Below are 16,346 nucleotides of genomic sequence, written 5' to 3'. Positions count from 1 at the left end.
ATAAATGGAAATTGTCCCTAGTGTGTGTAGGATATTTGCGAATGTGCGGGGATCGCTGGTCGGCGCGGACTGGGTGGGTCGAAGGGCCTGTTTCCGCGCTGTATCTCTACACTAAAGTAAACTAAACAATTAAGGTCTATGTGGGGACACTCCCCGGAATCTCCCGCACGGTCTATGTTCCAACTTCTGGAAGCGATCCCAGCTCCTGTGGGAAAGTGGGAATGATCAACCCATGGTGCCTTGCTCAAACTCTCCCTCAAGCTGGCAGTGGGCACTGCCACTTCTGGAACGTCACCTCCACTAAACCGACCCCAACAGCAGAGAGCCGTGGGGCTACTAATACCAACCCCAAACCCAGATAGGACATCAGCACTGGCTTCACAATCTAAACCCACACAGGCTGAGCAATCTTCTTCTCATGCACACCATAAGGCACAGTAGCAGAATTAGGCCATTTGGCCCATCGAGTCTATTCTACCCAGACATAGGATGCAGCTCAATCACCAAAAACAGCGCAGTTTTAGACAGCCAAAAGGTAAAGCTGATTGGAGTATTTTATCTTATGGAGTCATAGTCTTACAGCATGGAAACAGGCCCTTCGGCCCAACTTGCCCACACTAACCAACATGCCCCATCTACACTAGTCCCACCTGCCTGCGTTGGGCCCATATCCTTCTAAACCTGTCCTGTACATGTACCTGTCTAAATGTTTCTTAAAAGTTGTGACATTCCTTGTCTCAACTACCTCCTCTGTATGGAGCTCGTTTTGTAAACCCACCTCCTGAGTAAAGATATTGGTTTATGGTCATTCGAGCATGGTAGTGATAGGGCCCAACACTGACCCAGGGATATGGGCCCAACACTGACCCAGGGATATGTGCCCAACACTGACCCCCAAATATCCCGTGAACTAACGGCAGCTTACGCTCATCATCTGTGTGGAGTTTTGCTTTCAACTTCTCCATCTTGCGTTCATCCCGCAACAAGGTCCGGGGACATGGGCCCAACACTGACCCAGGGACTTCAGTGTACCAGTTCCTTCATCTTTTTTCTCTTCAATTATATCTTGGATCAAAGAGTATTCTTCATAATTGGTGATACCTGAAATGGGTAGAGAGAGCTAGACTGTGAGACCACGCATGTCTGAGCTGGAATAGAACATAGAACCGTTCATCACAAGAATGGGCTGAAATCACAGCGGGGTCACATGGCATATGTGGAGGTACACAGACAGGGGCCCGGCACGGTGGCGCAGCAGTAGATTTGCTGCCTTTCAGCGCCGGAGACCCGGGTTCGATCCTGACTACAGGCGCTGTCTGTACGGAGTTTGCACGTTCTCCCCGTGACCTGCGTGCGTTTTCTCCGAAATCTCCGGTTTCCTCCCACACTCCAAAGACGTGCAGGTTTGTCGGTTAATTGGCTTGGTATAAATGTACAATTGTCCCTGGTGTGTGTAGGATAGTGTTAATGTGTGGGGGTCGCTGGTCAGCACGGACTCTGAGGTCCGAAGGGCCTGTTTCCGTGCTGTATCTCTAAACTCAACTCAACTAAACTAAACAGCCGACACGTGATGGTCAGAGACCCTTTGTCTGAATCAGAATCAGAATGATGACAAGACAAATCTGTTCTTCACTGCAGAGGGGAAAGGGTGGAAAGAAAAAAGGAATCATTGTGGAGGAGTTGGGGGCAGTGGGCTTTGGGAACAAAAGTTGTCTGATAACTGAGTTGCTTGAGGAACCATTTAGTTAGGAATCAGGAAGCCTAACGCAACGCTGGCCTTGGTGGATGGCAGGGGGGAGCTGATGCAGGGTTGATATAACTTTCCAGGACTTTGGTGAGACAGCACCTGGAATGATGGGGACAGTGTGATCGGCATGTTTGTGTAAGGACATCGAGTCATAGCGATACAGCACAGAAATAGACCCTTCAGCCCAACTTGCCCACACTGCCAACATGTCCCACTCGTCCACTCGTCCCACCTGCCTGCGCTTGGTCCATATCCCTCCACACTTGTCCTATCCATGTCCCTGTCTAACAGTTTCTTAAATGTTGGGATAGTCCCAGCCTCAACTACCTCCTCTGGCAGATTGTTCCATGCACCCACCACCCTTTGTGTGAAAAAGTTACCCCTCAGATTCCTATTAAATCTATCCCCTTCGCCTTAAAGTTATGTCCTCTGGTCCTTGATTCCCCTACTCTGGGCAAGGGGCTGTGTGTGTCTACATGATCTATTCCCCTCACAATTGTATTGTGACAGTCTTTACGCTTTTACACAGCTGGTTGGCCATTTGAATGTGGGGGGAATGGAAGGGAATGATGGGACTGCCAGCACATGAACACTGAGCTCATAAACATATCGCCATCGAAGTAACAAACTCAAACCCGCTCCATCCGTTAGCGGCCTTTGGGTGGTGGTGAACCGGTGAGGTACTGACCTATCCTGCTGCAGATAGGTACCAGAAGTTCACCAACAGTTTTGGAGTCATCAATCATGACTGTCTTCACAGCTCCATCCAGCATCCGCACCTTCTGTGGCCTCTGCTTCTTCTTGTACTCCAGAACATCCTGCAGGGGAGAGCACACGGCCCGTTATGTGACAGGTCTCTCACGGCAACAAGCTGACTACCTCAGGACACTGTACATTTAGTTTAGTTTCGTTTAGAAATACAGCACACAAACAGGCCTTTTGGCAGAGCTGCCAAGTTTTGTCAAAGCATTTCAATATTCTAGTACCTGAAAATCAGTATTTTGCAGAGGAAATCAGTATTATTACGCGGTGCCATTTTGTTGAAATGGTACCCCCCCCCCCCGAAACAGTCTGTGACCCATAGCGTTGTGTCCATAGCACTATGTGTAAAGGCAATAGCGCTCCAGTTGGTAGCTCTATAATTAGAACCCATAGCACTAAACTGACAGCACTGTTTAAACCTGTAGCGGGACAGGCAGATTAAAGCTTACAAAAATAATCATCCAGAACTTGAAATTTAAAATACTAATAGATTTAATCGGCTATAGTTTTTAGAGTTAGTTACAGTATGACTTTTTATATCCTTGCATTTTTCAAGTAGCAAGATGAAACAAGAAGTCGGGCTGATTTTTTATAAATCCGTATTTTACAAAGCAAATCCGTACATCTGTATTCTTATTGCATTTCCCTACAAAATACGGAAAATACGTACTACTTGGCAGCTCTGCTTTGGCCCACCAAGTCCACGCCGACCAGCAATCTGTACAGACAGCACCCATAGTCAGGATCGAACCCGGGTCTCTGGCGCTGTAAGTGCTGTAAGGCAGCAACTCTACCACTGTGCCACCGTGCCACCCTGTGTAAAGCCTGTCGCTGCTGGTGTCCAGTGACTGCTACACTGTGATTACCCGCTGGCTTCTGAAAGCTGCACAGAACTGTTGTGAAGGAGGTTGTTCCCACTTGGCGGGGCTCCTCTCTCTGTGATGGCACTGAACTGCCACATTACAGGCTGGTTAAAATAACAAGTATTTTTAGCAACCTGCATATTAACACTATCCCACACACACTGGGGACAATTTACAATAATACCAAACCTGTGCATCTTTGGAGTGTGGGAGGAATCCAGAGCACCCGGAGAAAACCCACACAGGTCACGGGGAGAACGTAGAAACTCCGTACAGACAGCACCCATAGTCCGGATCGAACCCAGGCATCAGGTGGTATGCAAAGTGGTGCTAAAGAGGTTTGGGGGATGTCCTTGTGTGCAAACCGTTCCTAACGTACATCTTGAAAACATCCACTGATTCCCCAGCATCCACAGTAGATTGCTTCTTCAAACAACGCCAATCTATTGGCCAAACATGATGTTCCTTTCTCAAAATCACATCCATTCTGCCTGATGAATATTACCCGTGGCCTGCCACAATATCTTTACTAATTGACTACATTCTCCAAATGACACATCATAAGCTAACTGCCCTGTAATGTCCTGCTTTCTCTCCATTCCTTTTGAATAGCAGAGTTACATTTGGCACTTTGCAATCTACATTGGCCCTTCCCCGGATATCAGCAGTTTCGGGAAGGATGGAAGGTTATTGACCTTGTTCCTTCCCCAGTAATGCAGCCTGGTTGCCGAGTGCTTCGAACATTCTCCACATTGCATCGACTATCTCACCAACCCCTACGCAATGGTTTAATTTTCCAAAATAAACCAATGTACAAAATAAGGAAAGATTTACTGGATTTAATAAGTCATGTTCTCATCCGGGGCACATTAGCTTCTTATGAAGCCTGGGGGCCAAGTCAGTGGATATATTTAAGGCAGAGACAGATAGTTTCTTGATTAGTACGATTAGAGGTTATGGGGAGAAGGCAGGAGAATGGGGTTAGGAGGGAGAGATAGATTAGCCATGATTGAATGGCGGAGTAGACTTGATGGGCCGAATGGCCTAATTCTGCTCCTATCACTCATGATCTTTAAGTCAGTTCAGTTTCGTTTTTGGTCTCGTGGAGTGAAAAGCTTTTAGAGAGGCTCAATAATCCTATCACACTCTGGCACTCTCTTTGTCTTTCCTTCGTTCTTCTGGTTAGGGAGACTGACATATTCTGATGAAGTGAGGAGCCAAGTCTAGTCAACTTGACCAAGGTGAACCATGTTGAGTCTAGACGTTGGGTTGCAAGAGACGTGGGTGAGGCCACATTTAGAGTAATGTGTTCAGTTCCGGGCACCATGGAAAGATGTTGTCAAGCTGGAAAGAGTGCAGAGAAGATTTACAATGATGTTGCCAGGACTCAAGGGCCTGATCTACAGGGAGAGGTTGAGCAGGCAGGGTCTCTATTCCATGGAGCACAAGAGGATGAGGGGTGATCTTATAGAGAGGTGTACAAAACCATGAGAGGAATAGGTTGGGTAGATGCACAGAGTCTTTTGCCCAGAGTCGGGGAATCGAGGACCAGAGGACCCACGTTTAAGGGGAAGGGGAAAAGATTTGATAGGAATCTGAGAGGTAACTTTTTCACACATGGTGGCTGTATGGAATGAGCTGTCAGAGGGGGTAGTTGAGGCAGGTACTATCTCAACGTTTAAGAAACATTTGGACAGGTACATGGATAGGATAGGACAACTTTTGAGGGATATGGGCCAAACACAGGCAGGTGGGACTAGTGTAGATGGGACGTTGGTCAGTGCGGGCAAGTTGGGCCAAAGGGCGTATGACTCTAGACAAAGTAGAAGGTTCACACAAGGATGAACAGCCGAATATAGATTTCATCCCCATACTAAATCAGTAAATCAGAAATACATTCCACAAAACCACACCTGGGACCTGTCAGTGTAATGTTCCATGTTAACCACAGAACATGGAACAGTAAAACAGGGTGGCACAGCGGTAGAGTTGCTGACTTAAGGGCCCGTTCCACGAGCATGCGACCTGCATGCGGCAAGCGCGACTAAACCGGAAGCGGGGGCCGCGCGGAGGTCGAGTGAGTGACGTGAAGTTCGAGCGAAGTCCGCGGGAAGTTCGCGCATGACGTACGGCGTCAAGACGCTGTGTCCGGCGTTGAGACGCTGCGTATGCCCGTCGAGGCGGCTGCGGGCCGGCAGGCCGTTGCCGCGCGAAATTTTTGAACACGGTCAGTTTTTCGGGACCAGCTCCGCACAACTCCATACGGCTCCGGTGATCGAAGTGGGACCGAGGTCTTACGGCTCAAGCGACCACGTTAGGTCACGCTTGCCGCATGCAGGCGCATGCAGGTGGGACAGGCCCTTTAGTGCGCCAGACCCGAGTTTGATCCTGACAATGGGTGCTGTCTATACAGAATTTGTACGTTCTCCCCGTGACCGCGTGGTTTTCCACCAAGTGCTCCAGTTTCCTCCCACACTGTAAAGGTGCAGGTTTGTGGGTTAATTAGCTACGGAACAGAAAAAAATTGTAAACAGTGAAAAGGATAGTGCTAGTGAATGGGGTGACTAATCAGCAGGTCAGGCAGCATCTCTGGTGAAAAGGAATAGGCAACTTCTCGGGTCGAGACCCTTCTTCAGACTGAGAGTCATGGAGGGGGACACTGGTTATAGGAAGATGCAGAACAAAGCAGAGCTCGCATCGATGACTCTGTAAACGTGGAGCCAGGGTCACACTAACCCAAGATAGACACAAAGTGCTGGAGCTACTCAGCGGGTCGGACACCATCTCTGGAGAAAAGGAATAGGTGATGTTTGGGGTTGAGGAAGGGTCTTGATCTGAAACGTCGCCTATTCCTTTTCCCCAGAGATGCTGCCCGACCCGCCGATTTACTCCAGCACTTTGTGTCTATCCTCACTGCTCCGGTTCAATATAATTATGGAGAGGGACAAAACTGGACCTAGGGTTGAGATTTTTGATTGGAGAAAGGCTAACTTTGAGGAGATGCGAAAGGATTTAAAAGGAATAAATTGGGACAGTTTGTTTTATGGGAAAGATGTTGAAGAGAAATGGAGTACATTTAAAGGTGAAATTTTAAGAGTACAGAATCTTTATGTCCCTGTTCGGTTGAAAGGAAATCGTAAAAATTATAAAGAGCCATGGTTTTCAAGGGAAATTGGACACTTGGTTCGGAAAAAGAGGGAGATCTACAATAATTATAGGCAGCATGGAGTAAATTAGGTGCTTGAGGAGTATAAAAAATGTAAAAAGAATCTTGAGAAATAAATTAGATAAGCTAAAAGAAGATATGAGGTTGCTTTGGCAAGTAAGGTAAAAGTAAATCCGAAGGGTTTCTACCGCTATATTAATAGCAAAAGGATAACGAGGGATAAAATTGGTCCATTAGAGAGTCAGAGTGGACAACTATCTGCAGAGCCAAAAGAGATGGGGGAGATATTGAACAGTTTCTTTTCTTCGGTATTCACCAAGGAGAAGGATATTGAATTATGTGAGGTAAGGGAAACAAGTAGAGTAGCTATGGGAACTATGAGGATCAAAGAAGAGGAAGTACGGACACTTTTGAGAAATATAAAAGTGGATAAGTCTCCAGGTCCGGACAGGATATTCCCTAGGATATTGAGGGAAGTTAGTGTAGAAATAGCAGGGGCTATGGCAGAAATATTTCAAATGTCATTAGAAACGGGAATAGTGCCGGAGGATTGGCGTACTGCGCATGTTGTTCCATTGTTTAAAAAGGGGTCTAAGAGTAAACCTAGCAATTATAGACCTGTTAGTTTGACGTCAGTGGTGGGCAAATTAATGGAAAGAATACTTAGAGATAATATATATAAGCATCTGGATAAACAGGGTCTGATTAGGAACAGTCAACATGGATTTGTGCCTGGAAGGTCATGTTTAACTAATCTTCTTGAATTTTTTGAAGATGTTACTCGGGAAATTGATGAGGGTAAAGCAGTGGATGTTGTGTATATGGACTTCAGTAAGGCCTTTGACAAGGTTCCTCATGGAAGGTTGGTTAAGAAGGTTCAATGGTTGGGTGTTAATGGTGGAGTAGCAAGATGGATTCAACAGTGGCTGAATGGGAGATGCCAGAGAGTAATGGTGGATGGTTGTTTGTCAGGTTGGAGGCCAGTGACGAGTGGGGTGCCACAGGGATCTGTGTTGGGTCCACTGTTGTTTGTCATGTACATCAATGAACTGGATGATGGTGTGGTAAATTGGATTAGTAAGAATGCAGATGATACTAAGATAGGTGGGGTTGCGGGAAATGAAGTAGTTTCAAAGTCTACAGAGAGATTTATGCCAGTTGGAAGAGTGGGCTGAAAGATGGCAGATGGAGTTTAATGCTGATAAGTGTGAGGTGCTACATCTTGGCAGGACAAATCAAAATAGGACGTACATGGTAAATGGTAGGGAATTGAAGAATGTAGGTGAACAGAGGGATCTGGGAATAACTGTGCACAGTTCCCTGAAAGTGGAATCTCATGTAGATAGGGTGGTATAGAAAGCTTTTGTTGTGCTGGCCTTTATAAATCAGAGCATTATAGAAGTTGGGATGTAATATTAAAAGTGTACAAGGCATTGGTGAGGCCAATTCTGGAGTATGGTGTACAATTTTGGTCGCCTAAATTATAGGAAGGATGTCAACAAAATAGAGAGAGTACAGAGGAGATTTACTAGAATGTTGCCTGGGTTTCAGCAACTAAGTTACAGAGAAAGGTTGAACAAGTTAGGGCTTTATTCTTTGGAGCGCAGAAGGTTAAGGGGGGACTTGATAGAGGTCTTTAAAATGATGAGAGTGATAGACAGAGTTGACGTGGAAAAGCTTTTCCCACTGAGAGTAGGGAAGATTCAAACAAGGGGACATGACATGAGAATTAAGGGACTGAAGTTTAGGGGTAACATGAGGGGGAACTTCTTTACTCAGAGAGTGGTAGCTGTGTGGAATGAGCTTCCAGTGAAGGTGGTGGAGGCAGGTTCGTTTTTATCATTTAAAAATAAATTGGATAGTTATATGGATGGGAAGGGAATGGAGGGTTATGGTCTGAGCGCAGGTATATGGGACTAGGGGAGATTATGTGTTCGGCACGGACTAGATGGGTCGAGATGGCCTGTTTCCGTGCTGTAATTGTTATATGGTTATATGTTATATGGTTATCTAGAGACTGGTTAGTGTTTTTCCCCGTCCTGGTGTTTTTGTGCCTATCTTCAGTTTAAACCAGCATCTGCAGTTCCTTCCCACACATTTCATCACCCCAGCCCCCTCCATGTTCACCCCGTGTACATGCTTACCCCGTGTACATGTTTACCCCGTGTACATGTTTACCCCGTGTACATGTTAATAATAATAATAATAATAATAATAAGTTTATTTATATAGCACATTTATAGTCAATTTTCATTGACCCCAAAGTGCTTTACATAATTTAAAAATCAGTTCCATACAAAGCATAAAGATGGGTTAACAAAATAATAAAATGCATAAACAGGACACAACATGTAACATAAACATCCACCACAGCATTCATCACTGTGGTGGAGGGCACAAAAAATTTTGGCCGTCCTCCTCCATTCCCCCCCCCCCCCGTGGACAAGACCAGAGTCCAGAGTCCAGTCCAGGATCGGTCTTTCCTCACCGGAGACCGCGGCTTCAAGATTGTGTAGGCCGCAGGCCGGCGGTTGAGATTTAAAGTCTCCGCCGCAGCCAGAAGCACCGTAGACTGCAGGGCCGGCGGTCGAAGCTCCCCTCCAGGGGTGATGGTGAGTCCATGCCGGCCCCGCGATAGAAGTTATCCGCGGGCCGGCAATGGCGGCTTCTTCTTCCCCCTGGTCCCCCACGAGGGTTCCCGTGCTGTAGACGCCGCAGCAGCTGGAACTCTGCAGACCGCGGCTTCAGGCTGCGACTTCAGGCTGCCGGCTGCCCCGGGCCAGTGAAACGGAGCACTCCCCTCCGGCGAGCCCCAGCGAGGGCTCACCCGCTCCACGCCGAGTCCACGCTGCGCCTGCCGCTGAAGCCCCGGGCACGTCTCCGGGAAAGACCTCGCCGATACTTGATGGTAGGCCACGGGGGACGCGACCTGGAAAAAGTCGCCTCTCCATGGAGGAGGCGACCGAAGCGGTTTCCCCCTTACACCACCCACACCACCCCCCACACAAAACACAAAAAACCCCACTAAATACACACTTTAAAACATACTAAAAATAAAAAATAAAATTGAAAGGCTGACGCGCTGCTGCCATGGCTGCCGCCAGAACAGCGCCCCCTTCACCTTCCATGTTTACTCCGTGTACGTGTTTACCCCGTGTACCGTGTTTATCCCACGCACCGTTTACCCCGTGTACATGTTTACCACGTGTACATGTTACCCCATGTGTACATGTTTACCACGTGTACGTGTTTACCCCGTGTACATGTTTACCCCGTGTACATGTTTACCCCGTGTACATGTTTACCCCGTGTACATGTTTACCACGTGTACATGTTTACCACGTGTACATGTTTACCCCGTGTACATGTTTACCACGTGTACATGTTACCCCATGTGTACCACCTACACATCTAAACGTGTACATGTTTACCCCATGTACGTGTTTACCCCGTGTACATGTTTACCCCGTGTACATGTTTACCCCGTGTACATGTTTACCCCGTGTTTACCCCGTGTACATGTTTACCCCGTGTACGTGTTTACCCCGTGTACATGTTTACCCCGTGTACATGTTTACCCCGTGTACATGTTTACCCCGTGTACGTGTTTACCCCGTGTACGTGTTTACCCCGTGTACGTGTTTACCCCGTGTACATGTTTACCCCGTGTACATGTTTACCCCGTGTACACCCCGTGTACATGTTTACCCCGTGTACATGTTTACCCCGTGTACATGTTTACCCCGTGTACATGTTTACCCCGTGTACATGTTTACCCCGTGTACATGTTTACCCCGTGTACATGTTTACCCCGTGTACATGATTACCCCGTGCACCGTATTTACCCCGTGTACATGTTTACCCCGTGTACGTGTTTACCACGTGTACATGTTTACCCCGTGTACCGTGTTTATCCCACGTGTACATGTTTACCCCGTGTACATGTTTACCCCATGTACATGTTTACCCCGTGTACCGTGTTTATCCCACGTGTACGTGTTTACCCCGTGTACGTGTTTACCCCGTGCACATGTTTACCCCGTGTACATGTTTACCCCGTGTACATGTTTACCCCGTGTACATGTTTACCCCGTGTACCATCATTACCCCTGTTGGGGTGAGACTTACCCCATTGCGGAGCATGTAGTAGTCCAAGGTGCGGCCGGATTCCAGCCAAATCCCCTTCCTGGGATCCTCATCCGACAGGAACAAGCCGTAGTCGGAGGCTGGAGGCAGGAGGGAAGAGAAGCTGCAGGTCAGTTGGTCAGTCCGTGTGCACGTATGGACACGTGTGTGCACGCGGTGGACGACACGTCACCTTGCCTGTTCCTCTCATTACACACGGCTCATTACAAAATGTTGCAACGTGCCTGCTCCACCCTCTCCCCACCCCTCCCCATCACTACCCACCCTCTCCATCCCGTCCCCAGCTCCTCTTTCCCCATCCCTCGCTTGTCCCCCTCTCTCATGTCATCAGTGATAGGAGCAGAATTAGGCCATTCGGCCCATCAAGCCTACTCCGCCATTCAATCATGGCTGATCTATCTCTCCCTCCTAACCCCATTCTCCTGCCTTCTCCCCATAACTCCTGACACCCGTACTAATCAAGAATCTATCCATCCCCTGCCCCTTCACCTCCATCCCCATCCTGCTCTCCTCCCCGCCCCTCCCTTCCTCCCTCCGCCACTGTCCCCCTGCCCCCCCCCCCCCCCCCCCCCCGTTCCCGGTCCCCGTGGCCTGACCTTGCCCGGTTTGTGCCTCTGGTACGCGCTCGCGGATGATGCGGCATGCGTCGTACACGACCGTGGAAGGCTCGAACTGCATGGTCTTGATGACATTGCACTGGCGGACGCAGATCTTCAGCGAGAGGGCCACCATCGTGGAGACTCACCACACCTGGCGGAGAAAGGCGTTACTTCACTACAGATACAAATCTCCCTTTTACATCACGTCTCTACAGCATGGTTAATGGGCCTCGGATCAACGGAGCGAGGCTGGAAACTGGCCCTTCAGCCCATCGTGTCCACGCCGACCAGCGATCCCTGCACATTAACACTGCCCACCAAGCCAATTTACCTAAAAACCTGTACGTCTTTGGAGTGTGGGAGGAAACCGAAGATCTCGGAGAAAACCCACGCAGCTCACGGGGAGAACGTACAAACTCCGTACAGACAGCACCCGTAGTCGGGATCGAACCCGGGTCTCCGGCGCTGCAAGCGCTGTGAGGCAGTGACTCTACCGCTGCGCCACCGTGCCGCCCACAGTGGGTCTTCCTACTTTCCCCAAGTGTCCAATAGTCTACGGTACAATGACTGTGAAGCAATAAGGGCTCCAGTCACAATGGACGGTGGTATGGAGGCGGATCAGTGTCGATCCACCAACTTGGCATCATGATCAGCACAAACACTGCGGGCCGAAGGGCCTGTCCCTTTACTGTTCAATATGTTGTTAGAACCATCGTAACTGGGCCTACGGATCATCTGGCTCCACTGGTCACCAGCTATCACACAGCTCAGTCCGCCTCGGCCTACCTGATCTCCCAGTTGCCAAACACTTTATCTCCCCCTCCCATTCCCACACTGACCTTTCTGTCCTGGGCCTCCTCCACTGTCAGAGTGAGGCCCAGTGCAAATTGGAGGAACAGCACCTCATATTTTGCTTGGGCTGCTTACACCCCAGCGGTATGAACACTGACTTCTCTAACTTCAAGTAACCTTTGCTTTCCCTCTCTCTCCATCCCCACCCGTCCCGAGTTCGGTGAGTTTCACTGTCCTTCTGGTCAATATTACTGATTATCTGCCACAACACCTTCCCTTCAGCTAACAATGAATCATTCTCCTTATCAACATCTGCTTTGATCTGTCCTTTCACACCTTACCCTATCTCCAGTTTCCTTCTTCCCTGACTCAGTCTGAGGAAGGGTCTCAAAATGAGACGTCACCCATTCCTTCTCTCCAGAGATGCTGCCTGTCCCACTGAGTTACTCCGTCATTGTGAATCTATCTTCGGTGTAAACCAGCATCTACAGTTCTTTCCTACACACTCAGCACAAGAGCCCATTTGTCCAACACCCCATAATAAATAGATATTAGTGCCAGCTGAAATGAAAATGACTAACAACGCTGCTCACACTGAGGGTGGTCAGTGCCAGGCACATGCAGCCGGGAGAGGTGATACAATCAGATATGATAGTGGGGTTTAAGAGATGTTTGGATGGGGAAAAACATTGCAACGTTGAACGTTTAAGAAACATTTAGATGGGTACATGGATAGGGCAAGTTTAGAGGGATATGGACCAAACACAGGCAGGTGGGACTGGCGTGGATGGGGTAGGTTGGTTGTTGTGGGCACGTTGGCCAATGGTAGCTCCATCCAAAACAACAATAAACTCCAGACAGTTTTGCACGCAGACCAGCCCATCAATCAAACCAACCTTCATTCCATTGACTCCATTCACACATCGCGCTGCCTCGGCAAGGCCAGCAGCATCATCAAGGACCAGTCGCACCCCGGCCACTCCCTCTCCCATCGGGCAAAAGGTACAGAAGTGTGAAAACGCACATCTCCAGATTCAGGCTCAGTTTCTTCCCAGCTGTTATCAGGAAACTGAACCATCCAACCTCAACTAGAGCGTAGTCCTGAACTACCACCAACCTCATTGGAGACCCTCAGACTATCTTTGATCGGATTTTACTGGCCTTATCTTGCACTAAACATTATTCACATTGTTCCCCTTATCATGTATCTGTACACTGTGGATGGCTCGATTGTAATCATGTATTGTCTTTCTGCTGACTGATTAGCACACAACAAAAGCTTTTCATTGTACCTCGGTACACGGGACAATAAACTAAACTGAAAATTTATGACTGTAAAAGGATATGCAGGGAACGGATGTAAATGGATTCTGTTTAGGTGGATAAAAGATGGTCTTGGCAACATGTTCAGCACATACATTGTGGGCTGAAGGGCCTGTTCTTGTGTAGGAAGTAACTGCAGATGCTGGTTTAAACCAAAGAGAGACACAAAAAGCTGGAGTGACTCCACAGGACAGGCAGCATCTCTGGAGAAAAGAAATAGGTGACATTTTGGGTCAAGACCCATTGAATAACCCCGGCATTCCCCTCGCTCTCTATCCCTACCCCACCCAAGTCATACCAACTTCTTATTTTCACCCAACAAACAGCTAACAATGGCCTGTTTACTTTATCATTGTTACTCCATTGCATATGTTTCATTTGTTGTTCTATATCTCTCTACATCATCGTCTATATCTCTCATTTCCCTTTCCCCTGACTCATCTGAAGAAGGGTCTCGACCCGAAACGTCACCCATTCCTTCTCTCCAGAGATGCTCCCTGGGTTACTCCAGCTTTATTGTGTCAAACTTCAGCCTGTCTACGTACTGTGATGTTCTACGTACATCCATCAAAGGCCAACAATCAACTTGTCAATGCTCCACGCTGTCCAAACTGCAGTGATAGTCATAGAGTGATACAGCGTGGCAACAGGCCCTTCGACCCAACTTGCCCACACCAACCAGCATGTCCCAGCTACACTAGTCCCACCTGCCTGCACTTTGTCCATATCCCTCCAAACCTGTCCAGAACCAGGAGCCACAGTTTAAGAATGAGGAGCAAACCATTTAGAACGGAGACGAGGAAACACTTTTTCTCACAGACAGTGGTGAGTCTGTGGAATTCTCTGCCTCAGAGGGCAGTGGAGGCGGGTTCTCTGGATACTTTCAAGAGAGAGCTAGATAGAGCACTGAAAAATAGCGGAGTCAGGGGATATGGGGAGAAGGCAGGAATGGGGTACTGATAGGGGATGATCAGCCATAATCATATTGAATGGCTGTGCTGGCTCGAAGGGCCGAATAGCCTACTCCTGCATCTATTGTCTGTTGTCTATTGTCTATCCATGTATGTATCTAAATGTTTCTTCAACGTTGGGATAGTCCCAGCCTCAACTACCTCCTGTGGCAGCTTGTTCCATACACCCACCACCCTTTGTGTGGAAAAAGTTACCCCTCAGATTCCAATTAAATATTTTCCTCTTCACCTTGAACCTATGTCCTCGCACTCGATTCCCCAACTCTGGGCAAGAGACTGCACTTCAAGGATTAAAGTCCTGGCCTGTTCAACCTCTCTCCCCCCAGCCCCAGCTACATCCTTGTAAATCTTTTCTGCACTCTTTCCAGCTTAATGACCAAAAATGTACATGATGCTGCAAATGACCAACGTCTTGTACAATATAACATCACATCGCTCTGTAGCTCAGGCCCTCAAGGCCCTCTTCATGGTCATGAAGGCTGTGAATGAACTGGAGTCCAGCCAATCTGCTGATGCAACTCAGGCCCTCACTTAGAAGATTGAGGGGGGATCTTATAGAAACTTACAAAATTCTTAAGGGGTTGGACAGGCTAGATGCAGGAAGGTTGTTCCTGATGTTGGGGAAGTCCAGAACAAGGGGGCACAGTTGCCTGCAACTGGTCCAAAACGCCGCAGCGACTCCCGACGGGCACCTGAAAAAGGGACCACATCACCCCGATCCTGGCCTCTCTCCACTGGCTCCCTGTGCGGTTCCGTATAAACTTCAAAATACTCCTCCATGTCTACAAACTGTGAATGTTGGGAGTTGAGGGCTCATCCCTGGGCTTGCCCCCAACTACATAAAAAGTTTTCTCGCCCACCACTCCACCTCCAGGCCCCTCAGATCGGCCGACTTGGGGTTGCTGAATATCCCGCGGTCTAGGCATAAGCTCAGGGCGACCGTGCCTTTGCGGTTGCAGCCCCTAGACTGTGAAACCCAGGGAGACAGGGAGATCGTACAAACTCCGTACAGACAGCACCCGTAATCGGGATCGAACCCTGCAACTCTGGAGAAAAGGAATGGGTAACGTTTTGGGTCGAGATCCTTCTTCAGACTCCTGTCTCCAGAGATGCTGCCTGTCCCACTGTTACTCTAGCTTTTTGTGTCTATCATATATATTTATAAATACACACTGTGTGGTTCCGTATACATTTCAAGACCCTCCTCTATGTCTACAAAGCCCTCAATGGGCTTGCTACCTCCTACATTAAAAGTCTTCTCACCCACCACTCCACCTCCAGGTCCCTCAGATCGGCCGACATGGGGTTGCTGAATATCCCGCGGTCTAGGCATAAGCTCAGGGTCGACCGCGCCTTTGCGGTTGCAGCTCCTAGACTGTGGAACAGCATCCCCTTTCCCATCAGAACTGCCCCCTCCATCGACTCTTTTAAGTCAAGACTAAAGACTTATCTATACTCCCAAGCCTTTCCTGACGTCCTCTGAGTGAGGGCTACATGTATATATGTATGTAGTCTGTTTTGTTTATACTATTCTTATAACAAATGTAAAGTACTTTGGCCAACGAGAGTTGTTTTTTAAATGTGCTATATAAATAAATGTGACTTGACTTGACAGTTTAAGGATAAGGGGGAAGTCTTTTAGGACCGAGATGAGAAAAACATTTTTCACACAGAGAGTGGTGAATCTGTGGAATTCTCTGCCACAGAAGGTAGTTGAGGCCATTGGCTATTTTTAACAGGATACTGAGTTGGATGATCAGCCATGATCATATTGAATGGCGGTGCGGGCTCGAAGGGCCGAATGGCCTACTCCTGCACCTATTTTCTATGTTTCAGGCTCTGTTTCGTGTTGCTGGCTGATTCTGATGAAGAATTTAAAAGATACTTTCTGTATTCAGACATGATTTGATTAATTCAGGCAGCAGATCATGAGATGAATGCAGAGTATTTTACACAGAGTAGGGCAATAAAGAACCA

At 48.1% G+C, this 16,346-nt stretch overlaps 1 protein-coding gene across 1 annotated transcript in view; it reads right to left on the bottom strand.

The window, feature by feature from the left end:
• Nucleotides 1-16,346, bottom strand: part of tln2b (talin 2b) — a 321,397-nt gene that overhangs the window by 191,167 nt on the left and 113,884 nt on the right. The window contains 5 exon segments of the mRNA XM_055662804.1: nucleotides 926-1,016; nucleotides 1,019-1,101; nucleotides 2,436-2,565; nucleotides 10,667-10,764; nucleotides 11,281-11,434. Of these exon segments, the coding sequence (XP_055518779.1) occupies nucleotides 926-1,016; nucleotides 1,019-1,101; nucleotides 2,436-2,565; nucleotides 10,667-10,764; nucleotides 11,281-11,416 (538 nt within the window). The 5' untranslated portion in view covers nucleotides 11,417-11,434.

Source organism: Leucoraja erinacea, chromosome 36, assembly GCF_028641065.1.
Source record: "Leucoraja erinacea ecotype New England chromosome 36, Leri_hhj_1, whole genome shotgun sequence".
Classification (NCBI taxonomy): Eukaryota; Metazoa; Chordata; class Chondrichthyes; order Rajiformes; family Rajidae; genus Leucoraja; species Leucoraja erinaceus.
Note: the sequence above shows the minus strand (reverse complement) of the source record. Positions and strands in the feature narration are given on the sequence as shown.